Source organism: Guillardia theta (assembly GCF_000315625.1).
Source record: "Guillardia theta CCMP2712 unplaced genomic scaffold GUITHscaffold_13, whole genome shotgun sequence".
Classification (NCBI taxonomy): domain Eukaryota; class Cryptophyceae; order Pyrenomonadales; family Geminigeraceae; genus Guillardia; species Guillardia theta.
The window spans coordinates 174,878-194,062 of NW_005434661.1; the positions used below are offsets into that span (position 1 = coordinate 174,878).

At 55.1% G+C, this 19,185-nt stretch overlaps 7 protein-coding genes across 7 annotated transcripts; 4 read left to right on the forward strand and 3 right to left on the reverse strand.

Moving 5' to 3' along the window:
- Positions 1–556: 556 nt before the first annotated feature.
- On the forward strand, positions 557–2,675 carry GUITHDRAFT_134867 (hypothetical protein; the record flags this gene model as incomplete). Its single annotated transcript, XM_005837661.1, has 7 exons — positions 557–1,180; positions 1,339–1,386; positions 1,617–1,654; positions 1,840–1,891; positions 2,036–2,092; positions 2,389–2,451; positions 2,595–2,675. The coding sequence occupies 7 exons, from the start codon at positions 557–559 to the stop codon at positions 2,673–2,675; spliced, it is 963 nt and encodes a 320-aa protein (XP_005837718.1).
- A 102-nt stretch (positions 2,676–2,777) lies between these two features.
- GUITHDRAFT_103330 (hypothetical protein) lies at positions 2,778–4,943 on the reverse strand (the record flags this gene model as incomplete). Its single annotated transcript, XM_005837662.1, has 5 exons — positions 2,778–2,976; positions 3,076–3,170; positions 3,397–3,495; positions 3,540–3,677; positions 3,726–4,943. 5 exons carry the CDS (start codon positions 4,941–4,943, stop codon positions 2,778–2,780), a joined length of 1,749 nt encoding a protein of 582 aa, XP_005837719.1.
- Positions 4,944–5,425: 482 nt separating this feature from the next.
- GUITHDRAFT_103331 (hypothetical protein) lies at positions 5,426–6,785 on the forward strand (the record flags this gene model as incomplete). Its single annotated transcript, XM_005837663.1, has 4 exons — positions 5,426–5,980; positions 6,278–6,454; positions 6,500–6,577; positions 6,642–6,785. 4 exons carry the CDS (start codon positions 5,426–5,428, stop codon positions 6,783–6,785), a joined length of 954 nt encoding a protein of 317 aa, XP_005837720.1.
- Positions 6,786–6,913: 128 nt separating this feature from the next.
- On the reverse strand, positions 6,914–8,001 carry GUITHDRAFT_103332 (hypothetical protein; the record flags this gene model as incomplete). Its single annotated transcript, XM_005837664.1, has 2 exons — positions 6,914–7,344; positions 7,392–8,001. 2 exons carry the CDS (start codon positions 7,999–8,001, stop codon positions 6,914–6,916), a joined length of 1,041 nt encoding a protein of 346 aa, XP_005837721.1.
- An 827-nt stretch (positions 8,002–8,828) lies between these two features.
- On the forward strand, positions 8,829–9,940 carry GUITHDRAFT_39857 (hypothetical protein; the record flags this gene model as incomplete). Its single annotated transcript, XM_005837665.1, has 3 exons — positions 8,829–9,028; positions 9,073–9,390; positions 9,457–9,940. Coding segments are annotated over 3 exons (1,002 nt in total), but the record flags the coding sequence as incomplete, so codon positions are not given.
- A 1,331-nt stretch (positions 9,941–11,271) lies between these two features.
- Positions 11,272–12,867, reverse strand: GUITHDRAFT_103334 (hypothetical protein; the record flags this gene model as incomplete). Its single annotated transcript, XM_005837666.1, has 6 exons — positions 11,272–11,319; positions 11,383–11,460; positions 11,514–11,647; positions 11,701–11,836; positions 11,889–12,116; positions 12,742–12,867. 6 exons carry the CDS (start codon positions 12,865–12,867, stop codon positions 11,272–11,274), a joined length of 750 nt encoding a protein of 249 aa, XP_005837723.1.
- Positions 12,868–14,911: 2,044 nt separating this feature from the next.
- On the forward strand, positions 14,912–19,005 carry GUITHDRAFT_157245 (hypothetical protein; the record flags this gene model as incomplete). The annotated part of the gene is made up of 21 exons (XM_005837667.1): positions 14,912–15,176; positions 15,372–15,442; positions 15,485–15,755; positions 15,813–15,892; positions 15,959–16,014; positions 16,063–16,168; positions 16,369–16,422; positions 16,473–16,553; positions 16,606–16,641; positions 16,803–16,866; positions 16,917–16,981; positions 17,058–17,198; positions 17,305–17,390; positions 17,584–17,671; positions 17,888–17,923; positions 17,972–18,004; positions 18,116–18,177; positions 18,347–18,471; positions 18,597–18,661; positions 18,707–18,757; positions 18,943–19,005. The coding sequence occupies 21 exons, from the start codon at positions 14,912–14,914 to the stop codon at positions 19,003–19,005; spliced, it is 1,899 nt and encodes a 632-aa protein (XP_005837724.1).
- Between the last annotated feature and the right edge of the window lie 180 nt (positions 19,006–19,185).

The following is a 19,185-nucleotide window of genomic DNA, read 5'->3' on the forward strand; positions in this document are numbered from 1 at the left end:
CCCTACCCCGTCCTTTTCCACAACAATCACCCCTATGTATTCAAGTACCCCTCTAATCCAATTGAAAATACCCCACCCCCAAAATTGCTGTTTCCTCCGCCTCTTCATGCAGGTTAGTTGGCTGTGGTAGCGAAGCTAGGTGGTAGAGGAGAGGAGGAGAGGAGGAGAGGACAGGAGGACAGGAGGACAGGAGGACAGGAGGACAGGAGGACAGGAGGACAGGACAGGAGGAGAGGACAGGAGGACAGGAGGACAGGAGGACAGGAGGAGAGAAGGAGAGGAGAGGAGGACAGGAGGACAGGAGGACAGGAGGAGAGAAGGAGAGGAGAGGAGAAGAGAAGGAGAGGAGAGGAAGAAAGGAGAGGAGAGGAGGAGAGGAGAGGAGAGGAGAAGAGGAAAAGAGAAGGAGGAAGAGGCAGCAAGATGAGGGACAGGGACAGGGACTGGGAGTGATTCATCTTTTCGCAGCCTGCAATAATGTTGGGAGGGATTTTTTAATCTTAATGGTTTGCGCAGGCAGGAGACGTTTCTAGCTAGTGAAGACAACCGGGTGCAGATGACAAGACCCTCACCTTCCCTTCCCCTCCTTGTTGGGATTCCGCTGGTTGCCTCGCTCCTCCTCGTTTTCCTCACCTTCCCGTCACATCCAAGAACCGCTCTTGTCGGCCTGCAGCAGCGGCCTCCTGTGGTCCCAGCAGGTGGCCTGCAGCAGTCTCGTCTCTTCTGGGGCGATGCTCTCAAGGACGAGGACGAAGACGAGCCTAAGGGATGGCATGACAGCGACGAGCGCCTTCAGACCATGGCCAACGATGCTCTCGACCTGTGCGATGAGGTTGTTGTAGGAGGAGAGCAGCAGGAGCCCTCTAGGGTGAAGCACTGCGTCCACCGGGTGGTCCCTCAAGAGCTGACGAGATTCTGGCATACGCCAGCAGGGCTGGACGACTGGACCCAGCCCACGAGGAGGAAGGACGACTGGGGGGAGGAAGTAGCAGGAGCAAAGGAGCACAACTACGGGCGAACGTTGCAGAAGGTCATCGATCAGTTCCAGCCGCACACGTCATGGGACGGGAAAAAGATCTACGAGGACGGGAAGATCGTTGGTGTCCCTACCTACGATCGGAGCTCCTTCCTGGGGTACTCGGGGGCTGACAGGAGGGCAAATATCCTGTTTGATAGGCAGGTAAAAGATCTTGATGGGGGGAGGGGAGACAGAGACCAGGAGAGAGGAAGGGAGTGCGTTAGAGAGGGGAGGGATTGGAGGATGACTGAGCGAGGGGGAGGTGCGGAGAGGAGAGCAGCGAACGAGTGGTGGGATTCGTCGACTGACTTGCTACGTAGGCTGGAAGCCAAGTAGCCTTCAAGGGCTACGACGACGACGGTGCTAATGTACTGACATCTCCTTTGCTCTCCCCTCCTTCTCCTGTGTCGTAACCAAAAGACGTTGCCAGGATGACGAGAGCTACGATGTGCTGTACACAGAGAGGATGCCGTCTCAGGAGGGAGGCGGTGAGGAGGAGAGGACAGTGGTATCGTCCTCCGCTGCTCCAGCCGCATCCTCTAGGGTGAAGACTTCTTGTTTCTCGCTCCTCGGGATCCCAGCGTAACGATGTGAGAAGGTGCTGGGACTCACGAAACCGGAGAAGCGCAGAAGCAGGTTGATTTCTCCTCCTCCCCCTCCTCCTCCTCCTCCTCCAACTCTCTCCTCCTCCTCCTCCTCCTCCTCCTCTCTCCTCTTCCTCGTCCCCCCTCCCCCCACCCTTCCTCCTCCTCTGCTTCATCTGCCCCGCCTCTGTCTCCCCACCTCTACGGCTTCTTCACTTGCGTTGATCTTTCTTTCAGACTGCGGCAAACGGATGACCCTTTCATGCGATACGCCATGAAATTTTCCAAGGTAAAGTCGATGTTTCTCTTCTTGCAACCTCCAGCCCCTTCTTCTCTCCAACAGCCTTCTGCTCTCACTCCCTCTCATTCTCATCACATCAACTCTCTTCTTCCCTCTACTTTCTCCTTCTTGTCTCACTGCTTTCTTCTGCAGGATTCTGCGGTGGTTGTCGAGCAACCATGGGCGTCAGCCAGCCATCTCTCTACTGAAGTACGTTGAACATCCAGCTCCTCCTCCTCCTCCTCCTCCTCCTCCTTATCTTCATCTTCCTCGTCCTCTTGCTCTTCCTCTTGCTCTTCCTCGTCGACGCTATCATCATCTTGATCATCATTTCCCATCTCCTTATCTTCATTTTCATCATCGTCCTCCTCCCCTTTACTGCGCTCCTCCGCCATCGTCATCTTGCTCTGCCATTCGCACCTCTCCTCCTCATCTCTTGCTGGTCCACCTCCTCCATTACTTCCCCCTCCTCCTCTTGCGTCTCCAGCACTGAACCACCGATACAGACGAACATTGCCGAGGAGGAAGAAGGAGATCCCGACTCTTACCACGTCACTGTCCAAGGATTGGTCAGTCTTGCCCTTATTCCTCTCGTTTCTCTTTCCTACTCCCTTCTCCACGGCTTCTCCTCTACTTCGTCTCCTCTCTCCCTCCCCCAACTCTCTACTCTTAGTTTCTGACTCTCTGCCTCCTTGTCTGACTTGATCTGCAGCCGATCGGATGTGACGCGGGGGGCGTGCGTGCTCAGTGGGAAGGAGACCTGAAGGTGTCGGAAGTGAACTGTGGCAAGTAGCAGAAGTGGAGGATAATGGGAGGGAGGAGGGAGGGAGAGAGGAAGCGGCGAACTTGAAGTCTTTCCGATGTAGTTTACAAACATTTACAACCCAGTCGGGCGTCACCTCTCCTTCCCTGCCTCCACGTGTCGTTTGAGGATGCTGAGGTAAAGGAAGAAAGCGTCGTGCGGGCTGGCGGTCTTGGCGGACTGAAGGAGGGAGAGGACGTGCTTGTCCTGTAAGATCTTCTCTTTGGCTCGTTTGTGAGCGGCAAGGTGGGACAAAGTTTTCATCGCCTGCACCTTCAACCCTTCGTCCTCGCTGAGCGCAAGTGAGAGGAGGCAGGGCAGGGGAGGAGCGGTTGGGAGCAAAAGGGCAGGGCAGGAGGAAGGAGACGTGGAGTGGGGAGAGGAGCACTACCTGGAGAGGAAGTGGAGGATGGAGGTAGGGACGTCGTGGTCGACCAGAGCCTGGTGGAGGGCAGACACGTTGGACAGACAGGCGAGGGACGTGAGCTGTGGTGCCAAGTGAGACGAAGAGAGGAGGAGGAAAGTGACAAGAGGCGGATAAGAGGAGAAGGCCGACCTTGGTACAGAATGAGGAGGAGGTGGCAAGAGCGTAAGTGCGAGAATCGAGAAGACGCGAAAGATACAGAGGAAGAGGAGGAGGAACATGGGGAAGAGGATCCGAAGATGGACGGAGGTAGGCGATCGGGACGGGATTGGGGGTGGGATAACTCACAGCATTGAGCTGCATCTTCGGATCCTTGGAGGTAATGGCTCTGCTCAGCAACGAGATCCCGTCCTTGTCCACCAGCTGAAACCTGCACCTTTCCCCCGCCTGCATCGACCGTCACAAACTGATGACGTCATCACAGGGAAGACCTTGCAGAGGGAGAGGAGGAGCGAACTCGCTCTCCTCCTCAGCTCCAAATCGTCCTGCGCCATCATCCTCCTCATCATCTCGATGTTGCTGTCCGTCACCAGGTCCTCCCCTCCTCCTCCTGTGAGCGACGAGGACATCTACGCATGCTGTCAGCCTCCTCCTGCCGGTCGCAACGACAGCAGCACCTCCTCTGCAAACTTGTCGAACGCGCTCCGCCCTGCGCTCCCTCCTCCCTCCTCCCCCCGGTGCGCCTGCGATGCCGAAGTCCACAGGGCAGGTGTAGCAACGCTCCTCTCCTTCGAGAGCCCTCCGTCCTCCCCCAGCGGGATCCTGATGGTAGCATGTCCCAGCAGCGCCGCCTGAGCTGCAGCGGCGGCACGAGCGACGTTCCTGTCGGGGGACGACAGAGCGCGAGAGATCACGCGAGGAGCTGAAAGGCCCTCTAGTTGGGTCCGTATGCTCTCTCCGCCGATCTCAAGGAGGGAGGCGATGGTTCCCAGGGCCTTGGCACAGGTCCTCCCGTCCTTCAGGTCCTCTGCAGCATCTACGATGATGGGGAGGACGGCGCTGCTGCGGAGGGAGGGGAGGCATCGGGGGTTCTTGCTGAGGAGGCGGATGCAGGTCATGGCATCCAGCCGGGTCGTGGAGTTGCCGGAGAGCTGGACGGCTTTGGAGAGACGGAGAGGAGCGGACCAGGACAGGAAGGCGTCGTGGCTGGTGGCGTTTGCAGCCATTCTCGAGCAGATGAAGGCAGCAAGGGCCGAAAGCTCCGGGTCAGGAGACTGAAGGAGGGCAAAGATCTGACCCTCGCATCCTGACTGAAGGATTCTGTCCGCCGCATCCTCAAGCTCCAAGAGGCTCCTGAGGGCGCCATGGAGGTCCTGGATGGAGACGTCACCAGGGAGCATGTTCCCTGTGTGGAGGGCGAGGCTCAGGAGGACGGAGATGCCATCCTGCTCTATGATCTCGCCATGTTTCGCCTCCTGGTGTGCAGCAGCACAGAGGAAGCTCGCAGTGTCCAGGCAGCAGTTGCGCCATCGCGCTATGACGCTCTTGACGCTATCGCCCTGTCTCATACCGTAGTGGATGTCCTCTCGCAAGGGGTCGATCCCCGAGCATACGTATACCTTGTCCTCGTCCTTGAGCAGGAAGCCTATCCTCCCGTTGAGAGGCAGCGCGTGCCTCTGGCTGTCCTCCACCCATCGGATCCTCAGCGAGGGGATGTCGGAGCCGGCGAATAGCTCTCGGTGGAGCTTGCTGATCTCTCGGTGGAGGGCGTCGATGGTGGAGGATGACGAGACGACACATAGGAAGGGAGGGCATCCGTCGCTATGCACAAGGAGCCGAATGTCCTCCTTGCTGCCTCCCTCCCCCTCGCTTCTCCCCGCACTGGAATCAATCATCAGACGAACTAACGCACTTCCTCCCTCTCTCACGATCCCTCCCCAACATACCCCATACGCATGTACCCTTCCCCTCCCGAACCCCCTCTGCCCCTCCCGTCCTCGTCCTCCTCAGTCCTCCTCCTCCTCTCCCTCCTCCTCTTCCTCTTCCCTTCCCTCGCCATCCTCATTCCCCTCATCCGTTTCCCTCACCCAGCCATGGAGCGTCCCAGTGAGGCGGGCTCGATTGTTTCGGGGGCCGATCGCCACTGGATCGCCATGCCAGGGCGAGACGGAATGCGAGCTGCTATGGGAGGATAGAGAGGGAGCAGACGAGTAGAGGAGCAGACGAGGAGCTAGAGGTGGAGGAGCAGACGAGGAGCTAGAGGAGGAGGAGCAGGCAGCAGTGAGTCATCTCAGCAGTCTGATACGAGTGTTTGTGAGGACGTGAGGAGGTAGTCACGGGGGTGTTGCGACCCCTGCCGTGAGCTTGATCGATCGACATGTCGCGTTGTGTTCTTATCGCTCTCAGCCTTGTCGCTCACGTTCACTTCTCGGATGCCTTCCTGGTCGGAGGGCTTGCAAGGACATACTGGGGGAGCGCGAGAGGGTCAGGGGGCGAGAGGGTGAGCGGGAGGAGGAACATGGCGAGGGCAACAGGGGCTACGGTGCTGAAGAGCCAGCAGACAGAGGCGCCGGCAGGGCCACAGGAGCGTCATCCCATCTACTGGATCGACGAATGCGAGCCGCACGAGATGACGAGGGAGCTTGCAAGGAAGAACGAGCAGTACCTGTACAAGTTCCTCAACCACAAGGGGATCGCCCCCTTCAACCTTGACGCCTTCAAGGAGGCAGAGCGCGCGTACGCTGCGTTCAGCAGGGAGGCAGGCGGGGAGCCTCCCATCATCATCGACTCGTGCTGTGGGACAGGGAGGAGCACTTACAACCTTGCGCGGGAGAACCCGACGTCCTTTGTGGTAGGAGTGGATAAGAGCGAGGTGCGGCTGAATAGAAACCGAATCTTCCGTGAGTCCAGCAACGGGCCGGCAGAGAACATGGTGAACTTTGCTTTTCTTCTCCTCCCTCCTCTTCTCTTCCTTCCTTCACCTCCTCTCCCTACCTCCGTGCTGCCTTCCTATTCCTCCATCCCTGTATCCTGGCTCTCCTCCTCCTCCTCCTCCTCCTCCTCCTCCTTGGCTTTTTCTACCTCACTCTACAGCGTTCCTGCTCCCTTTCTCTGCCTCCGATCCCCATCCTTCTCTTCCCTCTCTCCTTCCCTCCATTTCTGCCCCGTTACCCTCCATCCGAGCTACCTCCTCCTCCGGCACTTCGAAACTGCTGACGTGTACTTCAAGATCCTCGTGCGGGCAAACTGCATCGACTTCTGGAGACTCATCTGGCAAGCAGGGTGGAAAATCGACCGCCATTTCATCTTGTACCCAAACCCGTACCCGAAGCCAGGGCAGCACTTTCTACGTTGGCACGGTTCCCCAGCTTTCCCGATCCTCCTGAAGATGGGGGGAGAGATTGAGGTGAGCGACGATGAGTCGCAGGCTGTTCCCTCAACGGCCGTGCAGGTCCGGGCAAGCTGGCGGACGTACCTAGAGGAGATGGCGATTGCAGCAGAGGAGATAGGAGGGGTGAAGGATGCTGTGGTGAGGAAGAACTTATCAGAGAGAGTTGGCTGAGAGGTTCTTGATCTGATTGTTTTCACGACAGATTGAACCTTTGCAATTCGGGAAAAACTTAGAGAAAGCGATTAGCAACTTCGAGCGGAAGTATGTGCTTGCCGGGCAGCCGATCTACCGCCTGAGATTCCCTCGCTTGCAACAAATTCCCTTTGACAGCAGCAGGAATGAATAATCGAAGATTCCTCCACAAGGGAGAAATGAAGAGAGGGAAAACAAAAGCTCTCCTCCCATTCTATGGCACATCATGCATGATTCTCAATGCAGAAAGTCTCTTTTCACGCCATTGGCGGTCGCACGCTCTCACTTCTTGCCCTTGCTGTCGGAGGGGTTGTTGCCCAGCACTCCCTGAAACGCATAGTACTGAGACCAAGGGTCGTCCAGGGGAGCAGAAGACGATTCTGCGATCGACTCCAAGGGCATCAACCTTGCCTTCCTCTCCTGCTCACGGATCTTCCGCTTCAGCAGCCGCCGCTTTCTATCTCTCATGATCTCCTGGTAGTGCTCGCTGTCCTCAAGCTTGGCCTCCGCCGCTCGTTGCTCGCTTGCTTCCCTGCTCGCCAGGAAGGAGCTCAAGGTGGACTGGTACTGCGAGGAGAGCCGCTGATCGATCCCCGCTGCATCCTTGGGGTCGATCACATAGTTGAGAGCGTCACTGATCCGCGCCGCCATGGTCACGTTCCGCAGCAGCACCGCTCCCTGGCAGCCCGGGACCCAGCCGTTGTCGCAGCAACCTGGACGGTGAGGTCAGCACGGGGACAAGGAAGGAGGAGGAGAGGACCTGGACAGACCAGGCAGGCGGCACAAGAAGACTCGGCGAACTCTCCTGCCTCCGGCCCGCTCGCTCCTGACGCTGGGTTCTCCTCTACAGTCTTGAGCTCCATTTGAGTCAGCCCGGAGCTGGGGTCAAGACGGCTGGGATGCTTGACGTCGCTACGGAACTTCTTGTTCATGATCCCCTGCTTCCTCCACATGCTCATCGCGTCCCTCCAGTCCTCTCCTGTCCGAGCGCTCGGGGACTTTGCTGCATGCAGTCCGCTGGTGCTGACCGCTGCCTTCCCCAGGAACTCATTCCCATCCTCCTCTCTCGCCCGCGCCTCAGCGATGCCTAACGCTAAGTTCGCAATGCTCTGCGTCACCGAGTCGCTGGTGAACATGCTGGTCACGCCCTTGGCTATGTTCTGCGCCTCCTTGCTCACCCCGCGCTGCCTCGTCCTCAGGTTAGAGACAAGGTTGCTGATGGCCTTCTGGTACTCTGAGTCCACGCCAGGAACCGTTGGCGTCTGCTGTCTCCTCCTCGCTCTTTTCCCTGCAGGAATGAAAACTCCAGGCTTCTTCTTGTACGTGATCTTGCCCGAGACAAACCTGTTCGCAAGGCAAACCATGGTCATTGTGGGGCAGGACAATTTTGATCAGGAGAAGGAGGGGAGAAGAGGACAAGGGAACTCACCTCCCATCAACATTTCCCGACAAAGTTCCTTCTCCCTCGCTCCCAGAACCTTGTCCACCGCCTGATCTGTCCAGCTGCAGGTCTCCCACCGATATCGGGACCCCGCACAGTCCACCCCTGCCGCAGCTCGTCGTGTCAAGTAGCGCCGTTGCTGAGCTCCTAGCATGTGCGGAGGAGCGGAGGGAGTCTACGAGAGAGGAATGAGATCGCCTCGAGAGGAGGAGGAGCAGCGAGCATGCCATGCCGCACACTAGCGCTCCTGCCATTCCCCTCCCTCTCCCCATGCCCCGAACAGCCATGCTGAGGACCAGTGCAGGACAGCAAAAAGAGAGTAGGTGGAAAGAGTAGGAAATTTTTGATGTCTTTTCTGGAATGGGTTTGCTGTCTTTTTGAGCGATAAAGGAGTACAGTCCTAATCGATAGTTGCTGTCTTTCCTGCTCCTTTCCCTTGCATGTCGGCTTTCATTCCGCCACTCGTTCTCTCCCGTGCCATGCAGCCACGTTGCGAGGAGAGAGAGACATGCCAGCTCTGCCGTTCTTGACCCTCCTGACCCTCCTCCTTCTCTCACATCCTCCTGCTTTCCTTCCTCTGTCCCGCTCCACTTCTCTGCACGGCTCCCTCCCATAAGCCCTTTCCCCGACTTGCTCCTCTCTCGCCTGCCTCACCTCCTAACCTCCCCATCACATCTCCTCCCTTCCTCCCTTCGTCTACTACTCCTTCACGCTCTCACCAGCGCCATGGCGACAGAAGCTCTGATACAGCAGATGGAGGGAAGAGTCGTGGCGCACGTCGACATGGATTGTTTTTACGTACAAGTGGAGCAGAGGAGGGACGAGAGTCTGCGAGGCAAGCCCGTCGCCGTCATACAGTACAACCCCAACGGGGACCTCCAGGACGTCAGGCCGGACGAGAACAGGAGGTGCGATCACAGCGACGGCAGTCTGATCGCCGTGAGTTACGAAGCAAGGTCGCCAGCTCGCCTTGCAGGGCACCCTGCTAACATCATGGCAGGGCCAAGGGGGTGAAGCGAATCATGCGGGGGAAGGAAGCAAGACAGGCGTGTCCTGACCTGATCCTCATCCAGGTCCCTGTAGCGCACAAGAAGAGCGACATCAACCTGTACCGGGAAGCAGGAGCCGAGGTCGTCAACGTGCTTGCCCGCTTCTCGTCCGCATGCGAACGAGCATCCATCGATGAGGTGTACTGTGACATCACCGATGCTGCTCTCCTGCAGCTGGACGAGATCGAGCGGAACTTCGGCGCGGACGTGGGGCCGACGCTGCTCGACGAGATGGACAAGACGTGGGTAGCGGGGTACGAGCAGCAGACGTTGGTCACTATGTCCAAGGAGGAGGTCAGGAACGGCCATAGCTCTATCTCCGCATGCCCGGACAGCGGTAACGGACAGGAGGAGTGGTGGAGGAGGCCTCTATCGCGGTGGAAGACGTCGGAGAGGCTGCTGGCTGCTGGAGCACAGGTGGTGACGAAGATGCGGCGAGCGGTGCTGGAGGAAACCAGCTTCACATGCTCTGCCGGCATTTCTCACAACAAGATTCTGGCCAAGTTGGGCTCGGGGCTGCACAAGCCCAACCAGCAGACGATCCTTCCCACGGAAGCTGCTCAGAAGCTGATGCAGGACCTGCCGATCTCACGCCTGAGGGGCCTGGGAGGGGAGAAGCTTGGAAAGGCGATCCAGGAAGAGTTCCATGTAGAGACTGTCGGGGAGCTGCAGAAAATTCCATGCCCGCTGCTTGTCTCTAAGTTCGGGGACAGCCCGAAGCCGCCGGGGGGGCTGTGGGTCTACCGGATCGCTAAGGGAATCTGCTTGCAGCCAGTGAAGGATCAGGAATTGGCCAAGTCAAGGGGATCAGGCAAGAGCCCTTCATCCTCCTTGTTCCCTCCTCTTGTGCTCACTTGAGATGCAGGTAAGGACTTTCTCCGCTCCAAGTTCGGTGCCCTCAACGATTTCGAAAAGATCGAGAAGTGGCTGCGCGAGATCGTGAGCCAGGTGTACGAGCTGCTGGTCAAGGACCGTGAACGGCTGGGCAGAATCGCAACAAACATGACAATCATGTTTCGTGAGGACGGTGAAAACCAGAAGACCCGAAGCTGTTCACTGCGGCAGCCTTACTCGCTGGACCGCATGGTGAGCGACCTGTTCCATGCGGTCAAAAAGGAGTACTCGACAGGAAGAAGGCCTGCCATCGCCTCCATGTTTGTCTCTGCGTCCAACTTTCAGGATCTTCCTAAGGGGAACAAACTCATCACCAACTTTTGGAAGTCCCAAGATAAATCTCAGGACGCGGCAGGGGATGAGCATGAAGATGCCAAGGGCGCAACAGCGCAGTCCCACGACATTGAACGCCCACCGAAGCAGATGCCGCAGAGTGAACCTGGCGGGGTGGCGCCTGAGCAGCAGAAGCAGGAGGTCGAGGCAGCGCGGGAGGAGAGGAAGAAAGGATCTCTTTACGCATCTAGCGAGATCGATGAGAATATCCTGAAGGAGCTGCCCAAGGAGATCCAGGAAGAGATTCGTCTGAGCATGAGGATAAACTCCCACCGCTCCAGCGCCTCCTCCTCCTCCGCATTTTCCAACTCAAGCGCCAAAGGAATCGACAAGTTTTTCAGCAAAACATCTGCGCAGGCTGAAGATTCTACCAGCGGCAAGAGAACACCTCAGACGTGTTCGAGTGATCGCCGGGTGAAACCGAAAATGTCCATCACGTCTTTCTTTCAACGCAAGTGATACTTGGCCGCGAACAGCAGCAGGAAAGACACAAGTGTAAATAGGTTGTAGTATACAGCAGTCTCAAGATTTATGGTGATTTTCGATTAAGAGTCCATCTACGAGGGTTGTTAGATGCAATATTTTTCAACTTCGTCTTATTCCTCGTCTAACGCAAAAGGGGTATCGTGCTCTTGACAAGTGAAGAGAGAAAGGACAAGGTCCTCCAATATGGACTGAGGCTTGCAAACTTTATCTTTCGACCTACAATGGAACGAGCGCTCGAAAAGAAGCTAAGATTTCTCAACTTTCTCCGTGTCAAGAATTTCGTATTTGAGAAACATCTGTTGGAGGATTCGCCGCTAAGGTCAAGCATGTCTTGACGGAACATGGAGTGCCCTGGGATTCTGAAAACTGTGATGCTGAGAATCGAGAGCTCATCCCAAGGTTCTTTCTGAGGGCAGCAGAGGACGCTTCGACAAATTTTAGCTTGAAAAATTCATATCAGAATTTCCCTTCTTGAACACAAAATCCTGCGAGGCGGTCAAGACGAGAGAAAAGGAGGGGAGAAGTGCAGAGGACACCTGCTTTCTTACACGCCCGCCATCATTGATCGCCAGTGTCATCACACCAAACTTGAGTTGTGCCTTCCATTTGTTCTTTGTCCGACTCACCTGCAACATTTCCAATCAGAAATCCTATTGCACCTTGACCGATTGTACACGACCTTCTCATACTGACACAGTATTAGATTGTGAGTCGAGTTCGCCACATCATCTTCTTCGTCATCGTCATCGTCCTCAGACCCCAGCTCCTCTTCTTCATTCGCCCCCTCATCCCCCTCCTCCTCCTCGTCATCGTCTGCCAGCTCTTCAGAAACCTGAAAGTCTCCCAGTGTACAGCTCCATTCATACCGCCATCAGATTCTCCATCCTCGCCAACCCGTCGACGCTTGATCGGGCTTGACCCAGCCCCGTCCGTTTGTTCAATGACAATCGTACAAGCCTTCAGATCTCGCGTTGCACTCGAGCTCTTGCCCGTCTTTGCCCCCTGAAACGAACGCTAATCACCCCTGGTCGCTCACTATGAGGATTTTTCTCACCCCCTCCTCACTTGATTCATCCTCAGCGCTTTCTGAAAAGATTTGCAGGCTTGTGTCTGCTCCATCAGTCTGCGGGAAGCCTGTGTCTCTCCGCATGTCCAGCGGGTAGCCCTGAGCATCATGCTGCATAAGAGGAGGGCAGGCGGCGACATACCCTCCCAGCATGCTGCCCCCGGCAAGATCTGTTCGAACATGTGTTCCATACGCATTGAGCTTCTCAGTCCATAGCTGCAAACAAGCATCAGGGCCTCAATCACCATACGTTTTGAAATCAGAAGATCCACTGAGGTTGATAAACATGGTAGGGAAAGTAAGGAGGAAGAACAAATCTGTCTTGACGGCAAAGAGACGGGGCAGGGGATAAATGGTCCACAACAGCACTTCTTTATCTGACTCGTCAAGCCCTCACACTCGCTCTCTTTTTATGAGAGCACGCTGCTAATGCGCCCTAGCAAGCACCAGACCCCCTAATGCATTCAGCTTGATGAATTGAGCCCTTATCATCTCATGGTCACAGTCACAACCATGCAACATATAACTCTGCGTGGTATGATAGGCAATGCAACTAGCATAGTCAAATGCAAAAGCATCGTGATGTTCGGGAAAAACCGATCGAACTGAAATGATCGTTGAGACATTTTCAGCAACAATGACAAAGGCAGACAAAGGATGGGTAACGAACAGCAACTCGACTGCATCTCTCCTCTCAGACACTATCAAAGATGTCGTATTTGAAGCCAGGCTGAAACCGCCTACAAGGTCTCCTCAATCCTTCCAAATAGGCCTGATCCACACAATTTACCCCTTGCCCCCCATCTCCCTCTCTTCTGCCGTATCATGATTCAGGCCTCACCCTTTGGAGCTCAGAAAGCACGTTGGTGTCCATTCCTTGTCCTATGAACTTGTTCCTTGACTCTTCCATCACGTCGCCCATGATTCGCCCGTAGATCTCCGCCATCTTCGTTGGGAACTGCGCCATTTCCACCAGCCGAGGCTTCCTCCGCCCCCTGCAGGCACCCCTACCCAATCATTTCCACTACCCCCTCATATTTTCTCGATTCAACCTTTATCACTACCCACCCTGAAAGAAAAAGAGCGAATCACTTCTTTGGGGGTTATCATATATGTGAACTTTACTATTATGGATACTAATTGATAAACTCCTATACTCAACCACATCAACTAAACCCTAAACCTCACTACCCCTTTACATCTCAAACTAAAGTACCCACCCCGATAATATTGATTGACAGTACCCCTACCCTTTCAAATAGAGTTCCTGGTCCTCGAGGACCCTCTTCCCCTCACTTGCCACGACTCCCGAGTCATTCGCAGTCATTCGCTGCCGCACTGATGATCAATGATTCGCCGCCGGGGCCGGTGGCCCGGCCGGCCTTCAACGTTGAACTTCGGAACGCCGCTCTCACCGGGCGAGGGCCGGGTGCCGCCATCACTCGCTTAGGACCGGCCGGGCCGCTGCCACGACTGGTACAGATATGCCAGTTTAGGCTTGCCAGTATACCACACGGCGTAATTTTCCTGACTTCTGCTAGGGCCGGGGGCAGCCTTCAAGTTGCCAGCCTGATCACCCCGGCTCAGGCTTCGAGTCTAATCCATGTCGTAGATACATCAGCATCATGGCATGATATTCAGTTCCATGTATTGTTGTACAGACAAGTAAAGGGTTCACACCACATGTTGCCTGATCACAGATCTGTTTCACAGTCTGCTCCTGCAAGTCCGCCAGGCTGGTCAAGTTATTGACCCGTTGATCACGCTGCCTTGTCCAAGACTCCACTCCAAGCAGACCTTGCCGAAGAAGCCTTCAAGGGGTACTGAAGTACAACGCCTTACCTCTTGGCTTCGTATCAGAGCCCTAGCAAACCGGACGGGACAGCACTCAAGGCTCAGGGCTTAGCCTTGATCTCCAAAAGTCAGACCAAGCACTCTCAAAAGGACTAAGAAGAGGAGCAGAAGCTTGTAAGAAGCCGAGCTAGAGCTCGCACGAGGCGTGTTTGCTCGTGCAGCAAGGAGTTTGTTGGAGAGATTCCCTGCTGCCCCATTCCCTTTTTAAGCCTCATGACCTGATGATGGGCGCTTCGCTCCATGTAGAGATGCATAATGCAGTCTTTTGACCGGTTAGGAAACAAAACCCTTCGCTTGCCGACCTACTGGACCTCCTGCAAGACTTGCCGGAAGGTTGCGACGATCTCTCTCTCGGAATCTCTTGTCTGAAAGACATGGCTGTCGTCACAGACATGGATAGAAGAGCCCGAGCTCCTCAAGTGCGTCAGTTGATACTCCGGGCAGAAGGGATCGCCGTTTGCATGGAAGACGTGCACAATTGACGGCGACGCAGAGAATGCAGGCAGAGGGATCCATGCAAACTTCGCCATGGCCTGAATTGTCGGTGCAAGAATCAACGTTGGCCCATTCCAGATCTTTTCCGAGAGAAGCCAGCAAGCAATCCCTCCTCCCCAGCTGAAACCAACCACAACATCACAAGGGTTTTCTCGGAGATATAATGAAGCTGCTGCAATGCACCGCCTGATAGAGTATCTCACAAACAGTGAAATCAACACTCTCAGAACAAAGATTGTTCCAACACAGACAGCTAAGTACGAGAATATCTTCTCAACAGAGCTCAAATCCTGGCCTTTGATCATGGTGAGCATCCAAGAAACCAACACCACGAACGCTACGATCACGGCAAGGTAAGGATTGAACCAGCACATTAGACCAACAGGTGGGGTGTGCATAGGCAGCTGGTAGAAGTCGCACGATGAGCGGCATGCCTGCATGACGGCAGTCAATGGGCCATCAGACCATCCCCCGAGCACAAGCGCCGTTCTCCTCGCCATGTTTGTTGTGGCTACCCGACTACCGTTTCAATGTCGGTTACGTGATAGTGCAAAAGACGGTTATCACATAACGGATGGGTCTTTTTGCCAGGGGGCCGATCGGATCCATGCAGTGAATTGAGGATGGGGGTAACGAGGAAGAGGAGCGCAGAAGCACGAGGCATGGCTGATTCCCCATGCTTCCCTTGCTCTGTCCTCTCCAACATCAGGACCAATGTCTTCTTCAAGATCTCCGTGCTTGCCATCTTGTGCTCTTGCCCTGCCCTACTTGCAGGGATCCCTGCCGGCGATGCGGCTGTGCAGGTGTCTGCGACCATTGGAGGGAGAAAAGGGGTAACGTGGAATATGCAGGCAAGGCATTTCTCATTGAAGCACTTGGAACATTTTCATGCTCATAGACCGGCCTATTCTCTGGGACTGAGAGGAGGTGGGCCGAAGAAGAACAAGGGGAAACCAAAGGGTCCCCCGGCAGCCAAGAAGGCTGATGCGAAGCAGGTGAGAGCTCTATCTCAACACTTGTGTTAAGTCTCTAAGACACTCCTCCTACCAAAGGCCTCAGAGAATCTCGATGTCTCGGATCTGAAGAAGGCTCTGCTAGATGACACCCTCCCTGTGGTAACAGGGAACCTTGAAAGCCATGAAGGCTCGAGGGACATCAAGATCGGAAGCTTCTCCCTAGAAGTGTACGGCAAGGTAAGAGATAGTAAAGATTGGCAGACTCTGATCTGCTTCCAGGTTTTGATTCAAGACACCACCATAGAATTGAACTACGGAAGGAGATATGGTTTGCTGGGAGCCAATGGTGTGGGGAAGACTTCTTTCCTCAAGGCCCTGGCTGCCCGGCTGGTTCCGATCCCCGAGTTTCACGACATCTTCATCCTGTCAGAGGAGGCGAAATCTACCAACATGTCGGCACTGGAGTACGTCGTGGCGGCTGCTGAGCATGAGGTGAACCGCCTTGAGAAGAAGGTCGAGGTCATCATCGAGCAGCATGGCCCAGATGCAGGTGCTGGTGGACGAGGCGGTGGGGGATTTCCTGCTCACCTCCTGCTTCCTGTTGCAGATGAACTGCAGCACATCTACGACCGCATCGACTCGATCGGGCCTGCCACCCTCAAAGTCAGAGCTGGGAAACTGCTGGCGGTACGATGGATGCTTGCAAGTTGTCTGTGTTTCTGATCACCATGGTGCCTGCCTGCTGTGCTGCAGGGCCTTGGATTTGATGCCGAACGCATGGCAAAACAGACCAAGGACATGTCGGGCGGGTGATCATCTGGCGGGTGTGGTTCGACCGGGCTGAGACATGTTGGCAGGTGGAGGATGCGAGTTGCGCTTGCTGAAGCTCTGTTTGTGCGGCCATCGATCCTCCTGCTCGATGAGCCGACAAACCATCTTGACTTGGGATCTGTTGTGTGGCTGGTGAGCAACGACGAGAACGAGAGAGACGAGGTGGAGAGAAAGGTCATGTTAGGCTTAGACTGTGAATGTGGACACGGATCGGGTTACGGTCTTTTTGCGATAAAAAATGAAGGGAGAGGTTTTGAGTGGAGGCAAGCTCAGAAAAATTTGTTTGTTGCATGGAAAGATTCAAAGGTCTTTTGGGCTGACCCGCATGCCAGGAAGACTATCTGTCCCGTTATGATTCCATCTTGGTCGTCACTAGTCATTCTCAGGCATGAAGACTCCGTTTGATTTGATGTGCTGATCTCCACTCCTCTCTCAGGATTTCTTGAACGGAGTGTGCACCAATATCATGGAGCTGCGCCAGATGAAACTCACGTATTGGACTGGAAACTACGATCAGGTGAAAATACTTTGGGGTTCTCGGGCCGGTACTTGACAGACGTTTTGTTCAGTTTGTGAAAACAAAGACTGAGCAAGAGGCAAATCAGGTATGAGATCTTGTCATTAACCTCCCTCCCTCCCTCCCTTCTTCCCTCCCTTCTACCCTCCCTTTCTCATTCACTCACTCACTCACTCACTCACTCACTTCACTTCACTTCTGGACCTTGTTTGCCCACTTGCACTGCTGGTCTCATGAGATTTGCTACAGATGAAGCTCTACTATAAACAGCAGGATGAAATCAAACACATGAAAGAGTTCATTGCGTCTTGCGGTCTGATGGCTTCTCCCAAATCCATTTCCAGCGTCTCATCGCATCCTCAGGCACCTACGCGAATCTTGTAAGGCAGGCCAAGTCACGTCAGAAGGTCTTGGACAAGATGGAGGAGGTCAACACTTGCTTACCTGCTGCTTTTTTTCCCGGAGCATCGCACGTGACATGAAGTTGCTGACGAGAGGTGGCAGGATGGTTTGATTCAGCCTGTGGTGACGGACAAGAAGATCAAGATCGAATTCCCACAGTGTGACAAGCTCGTCCCTCCCGTCATCGCCTTCACCGACGTTGCCTTCTCCTACTCTGGCAAGCCCGAAGACTACCTGTATGAGGTGAGGAGGGGAAAGAGAGGAGGAATGAGTGAAAGAGTAATGAGCGGGGAAGGAGAAAACGAGGAGGTACTTGCCTTGAAATACTTACTATGACACTTTCCTGAAGAATCTCAACATCGGTATCGATTCGGACTCTCGAGTTGCCCTTGTTGGTCCCAACGGCGCGGGGAAGTCAACCCTTTTGAAATTGATGTGAGTTTGGAGGAATGAAGGAGGCAGGGAAAGTAGGGAAAATCAAAGGGGAGAGAAAGGAGGACAGCAAGGGAGAGGAAGGAGCGCAAGAATGACGACAGGGAGGGAGAAAGACCGACAATTACAATTAGCAGCAAGAAGAAACTCATTCATCTTGAGCTTATTGGTCGTTGTGGGTTGTCACTCGTCACAGGTGCGGGAGGCTCCATCCCTCCAAGGGATCCATAACAATCAAACATGGCACCCGCCTTGGAGTCTTCGACCAGCACATGGCAGAGAAGGCAAGACTTAGTTTGATCTACTCTCTCTCCGTTTTCCTCTCCCTCTTCCTCTCCCTCTCCCTCTCCCTCTCCCTCTCCCTCTCCCTCTCCCTCTCCCTCTCCCTCTCCCTGTTCCGCACTATCTGCCAGTCTGGCTTATCTCTGCTTCTTTGAGTCTGAACTCCCTATATCCTTGCTTCCACCAACTCCAGTGACATCCATTTCTTCTTCCTACAGTTGGATCTCGACCTCTCTCCTATAGAATACATGCAGGCAACTCCACTCCTCCTGGTTTCCCTTGCATCTGATTATCCTCGGCAGAAACGTTTCCCTGGAAAGTTCAAAGACCTGCAGGTACTGCCTTCGAGATGACCCTTCTCCTTCTCCCTCCTATCTCACTCTTCCCCCAATCGCTCTCTCCTCCTCCTTCTCTCCCTTGTCCATTTCCTTACATCCTTTGTCCAGGACTGGAGGACAGCAGTCGGTCGCTTTGGGGTGACGGGAAAGCAGCAGATGGAGCCTATCAGGCAAGCCAGCAAAGAGACTTCTTCTTCCTCCTCCTCCTCCACCACCACCACTTCCTCCTCCTCCTCTTTTTCCTCCCTCCTCCTCCTCCTCACTTTCCTTCCTCCTCCTCCTCCTCCTCCTCCTCCTCCTCCTCCTCCTCCTCCTCCTCATTTTTCCTCCTCTCTCCAGAAAGATGTCAGATGGTCAGAAGCGCCGCGTCGTCTGGGCGGAGCTCTGGCTGATGTCACCCAACATGCTCCTCCTTGACGAGCCCACGAACCACTTGGACATGGAGTCCATCGATGCACTCGCAGGTCCTCACGCCCTTGCTGCCTTTCTTGCTCCCTGCCTTGCTGCCCTTCCTGCGCTTCCTCGTTCTGCCTCGCGCTGCCTTCTATGACAACTTCCTTTATCTTCCGTGCTGACCGGCTGCCTGTAGAGGGAATCAAGCAGTTCCAAGGAGGCCTGCTCCTGATTAGTCATGACTTCCGTCTGATCGATCAGGTAAGGGGACGAGATAGGAGGAGGCGGTGTTGAGGTTTCCTGCAGGTGGCGCAGGAAGTTTGGGTATGCGAGAAAGGTGTCACAAAGTGGACCAAGGTTGGGACCACCCTCCTCCTCCTCCTCCTCCTCCTCCTCCTCCTCCTCCTCCTCCTCCTCCTCCTGGTGCCCCTGCCCCTGCCCCTGGCCCTGCTCTTATTCGTTTTAGCATCCCTCTTACTTCTGCTCCTGCCAACCAATCCCCCCTCCCCCGGCCCCTGCTTTCTCGTCTGATCGTGCATTAGGGGATCCGCGAGTATAAGGAGTTGCTGAAGGAGCAGATGCTTGAAGCGCAGAAGGGGAGCTGAGCTTGCTTGAATGTCGGCTCCCTCGTTGCTTCCTCGTCCCGTGTGCCTTCCCGCAAGTTGCATGTCTTTATGTCAGATGTAGTGCATGTTCCCGAGGGAATGTCGCTCAAACTTGTCAGAACTTCAGTGCAAGAAAGCGTGTTGGTCAAGGGAGGGATGGAGTTGGGGTGTTGGATATGA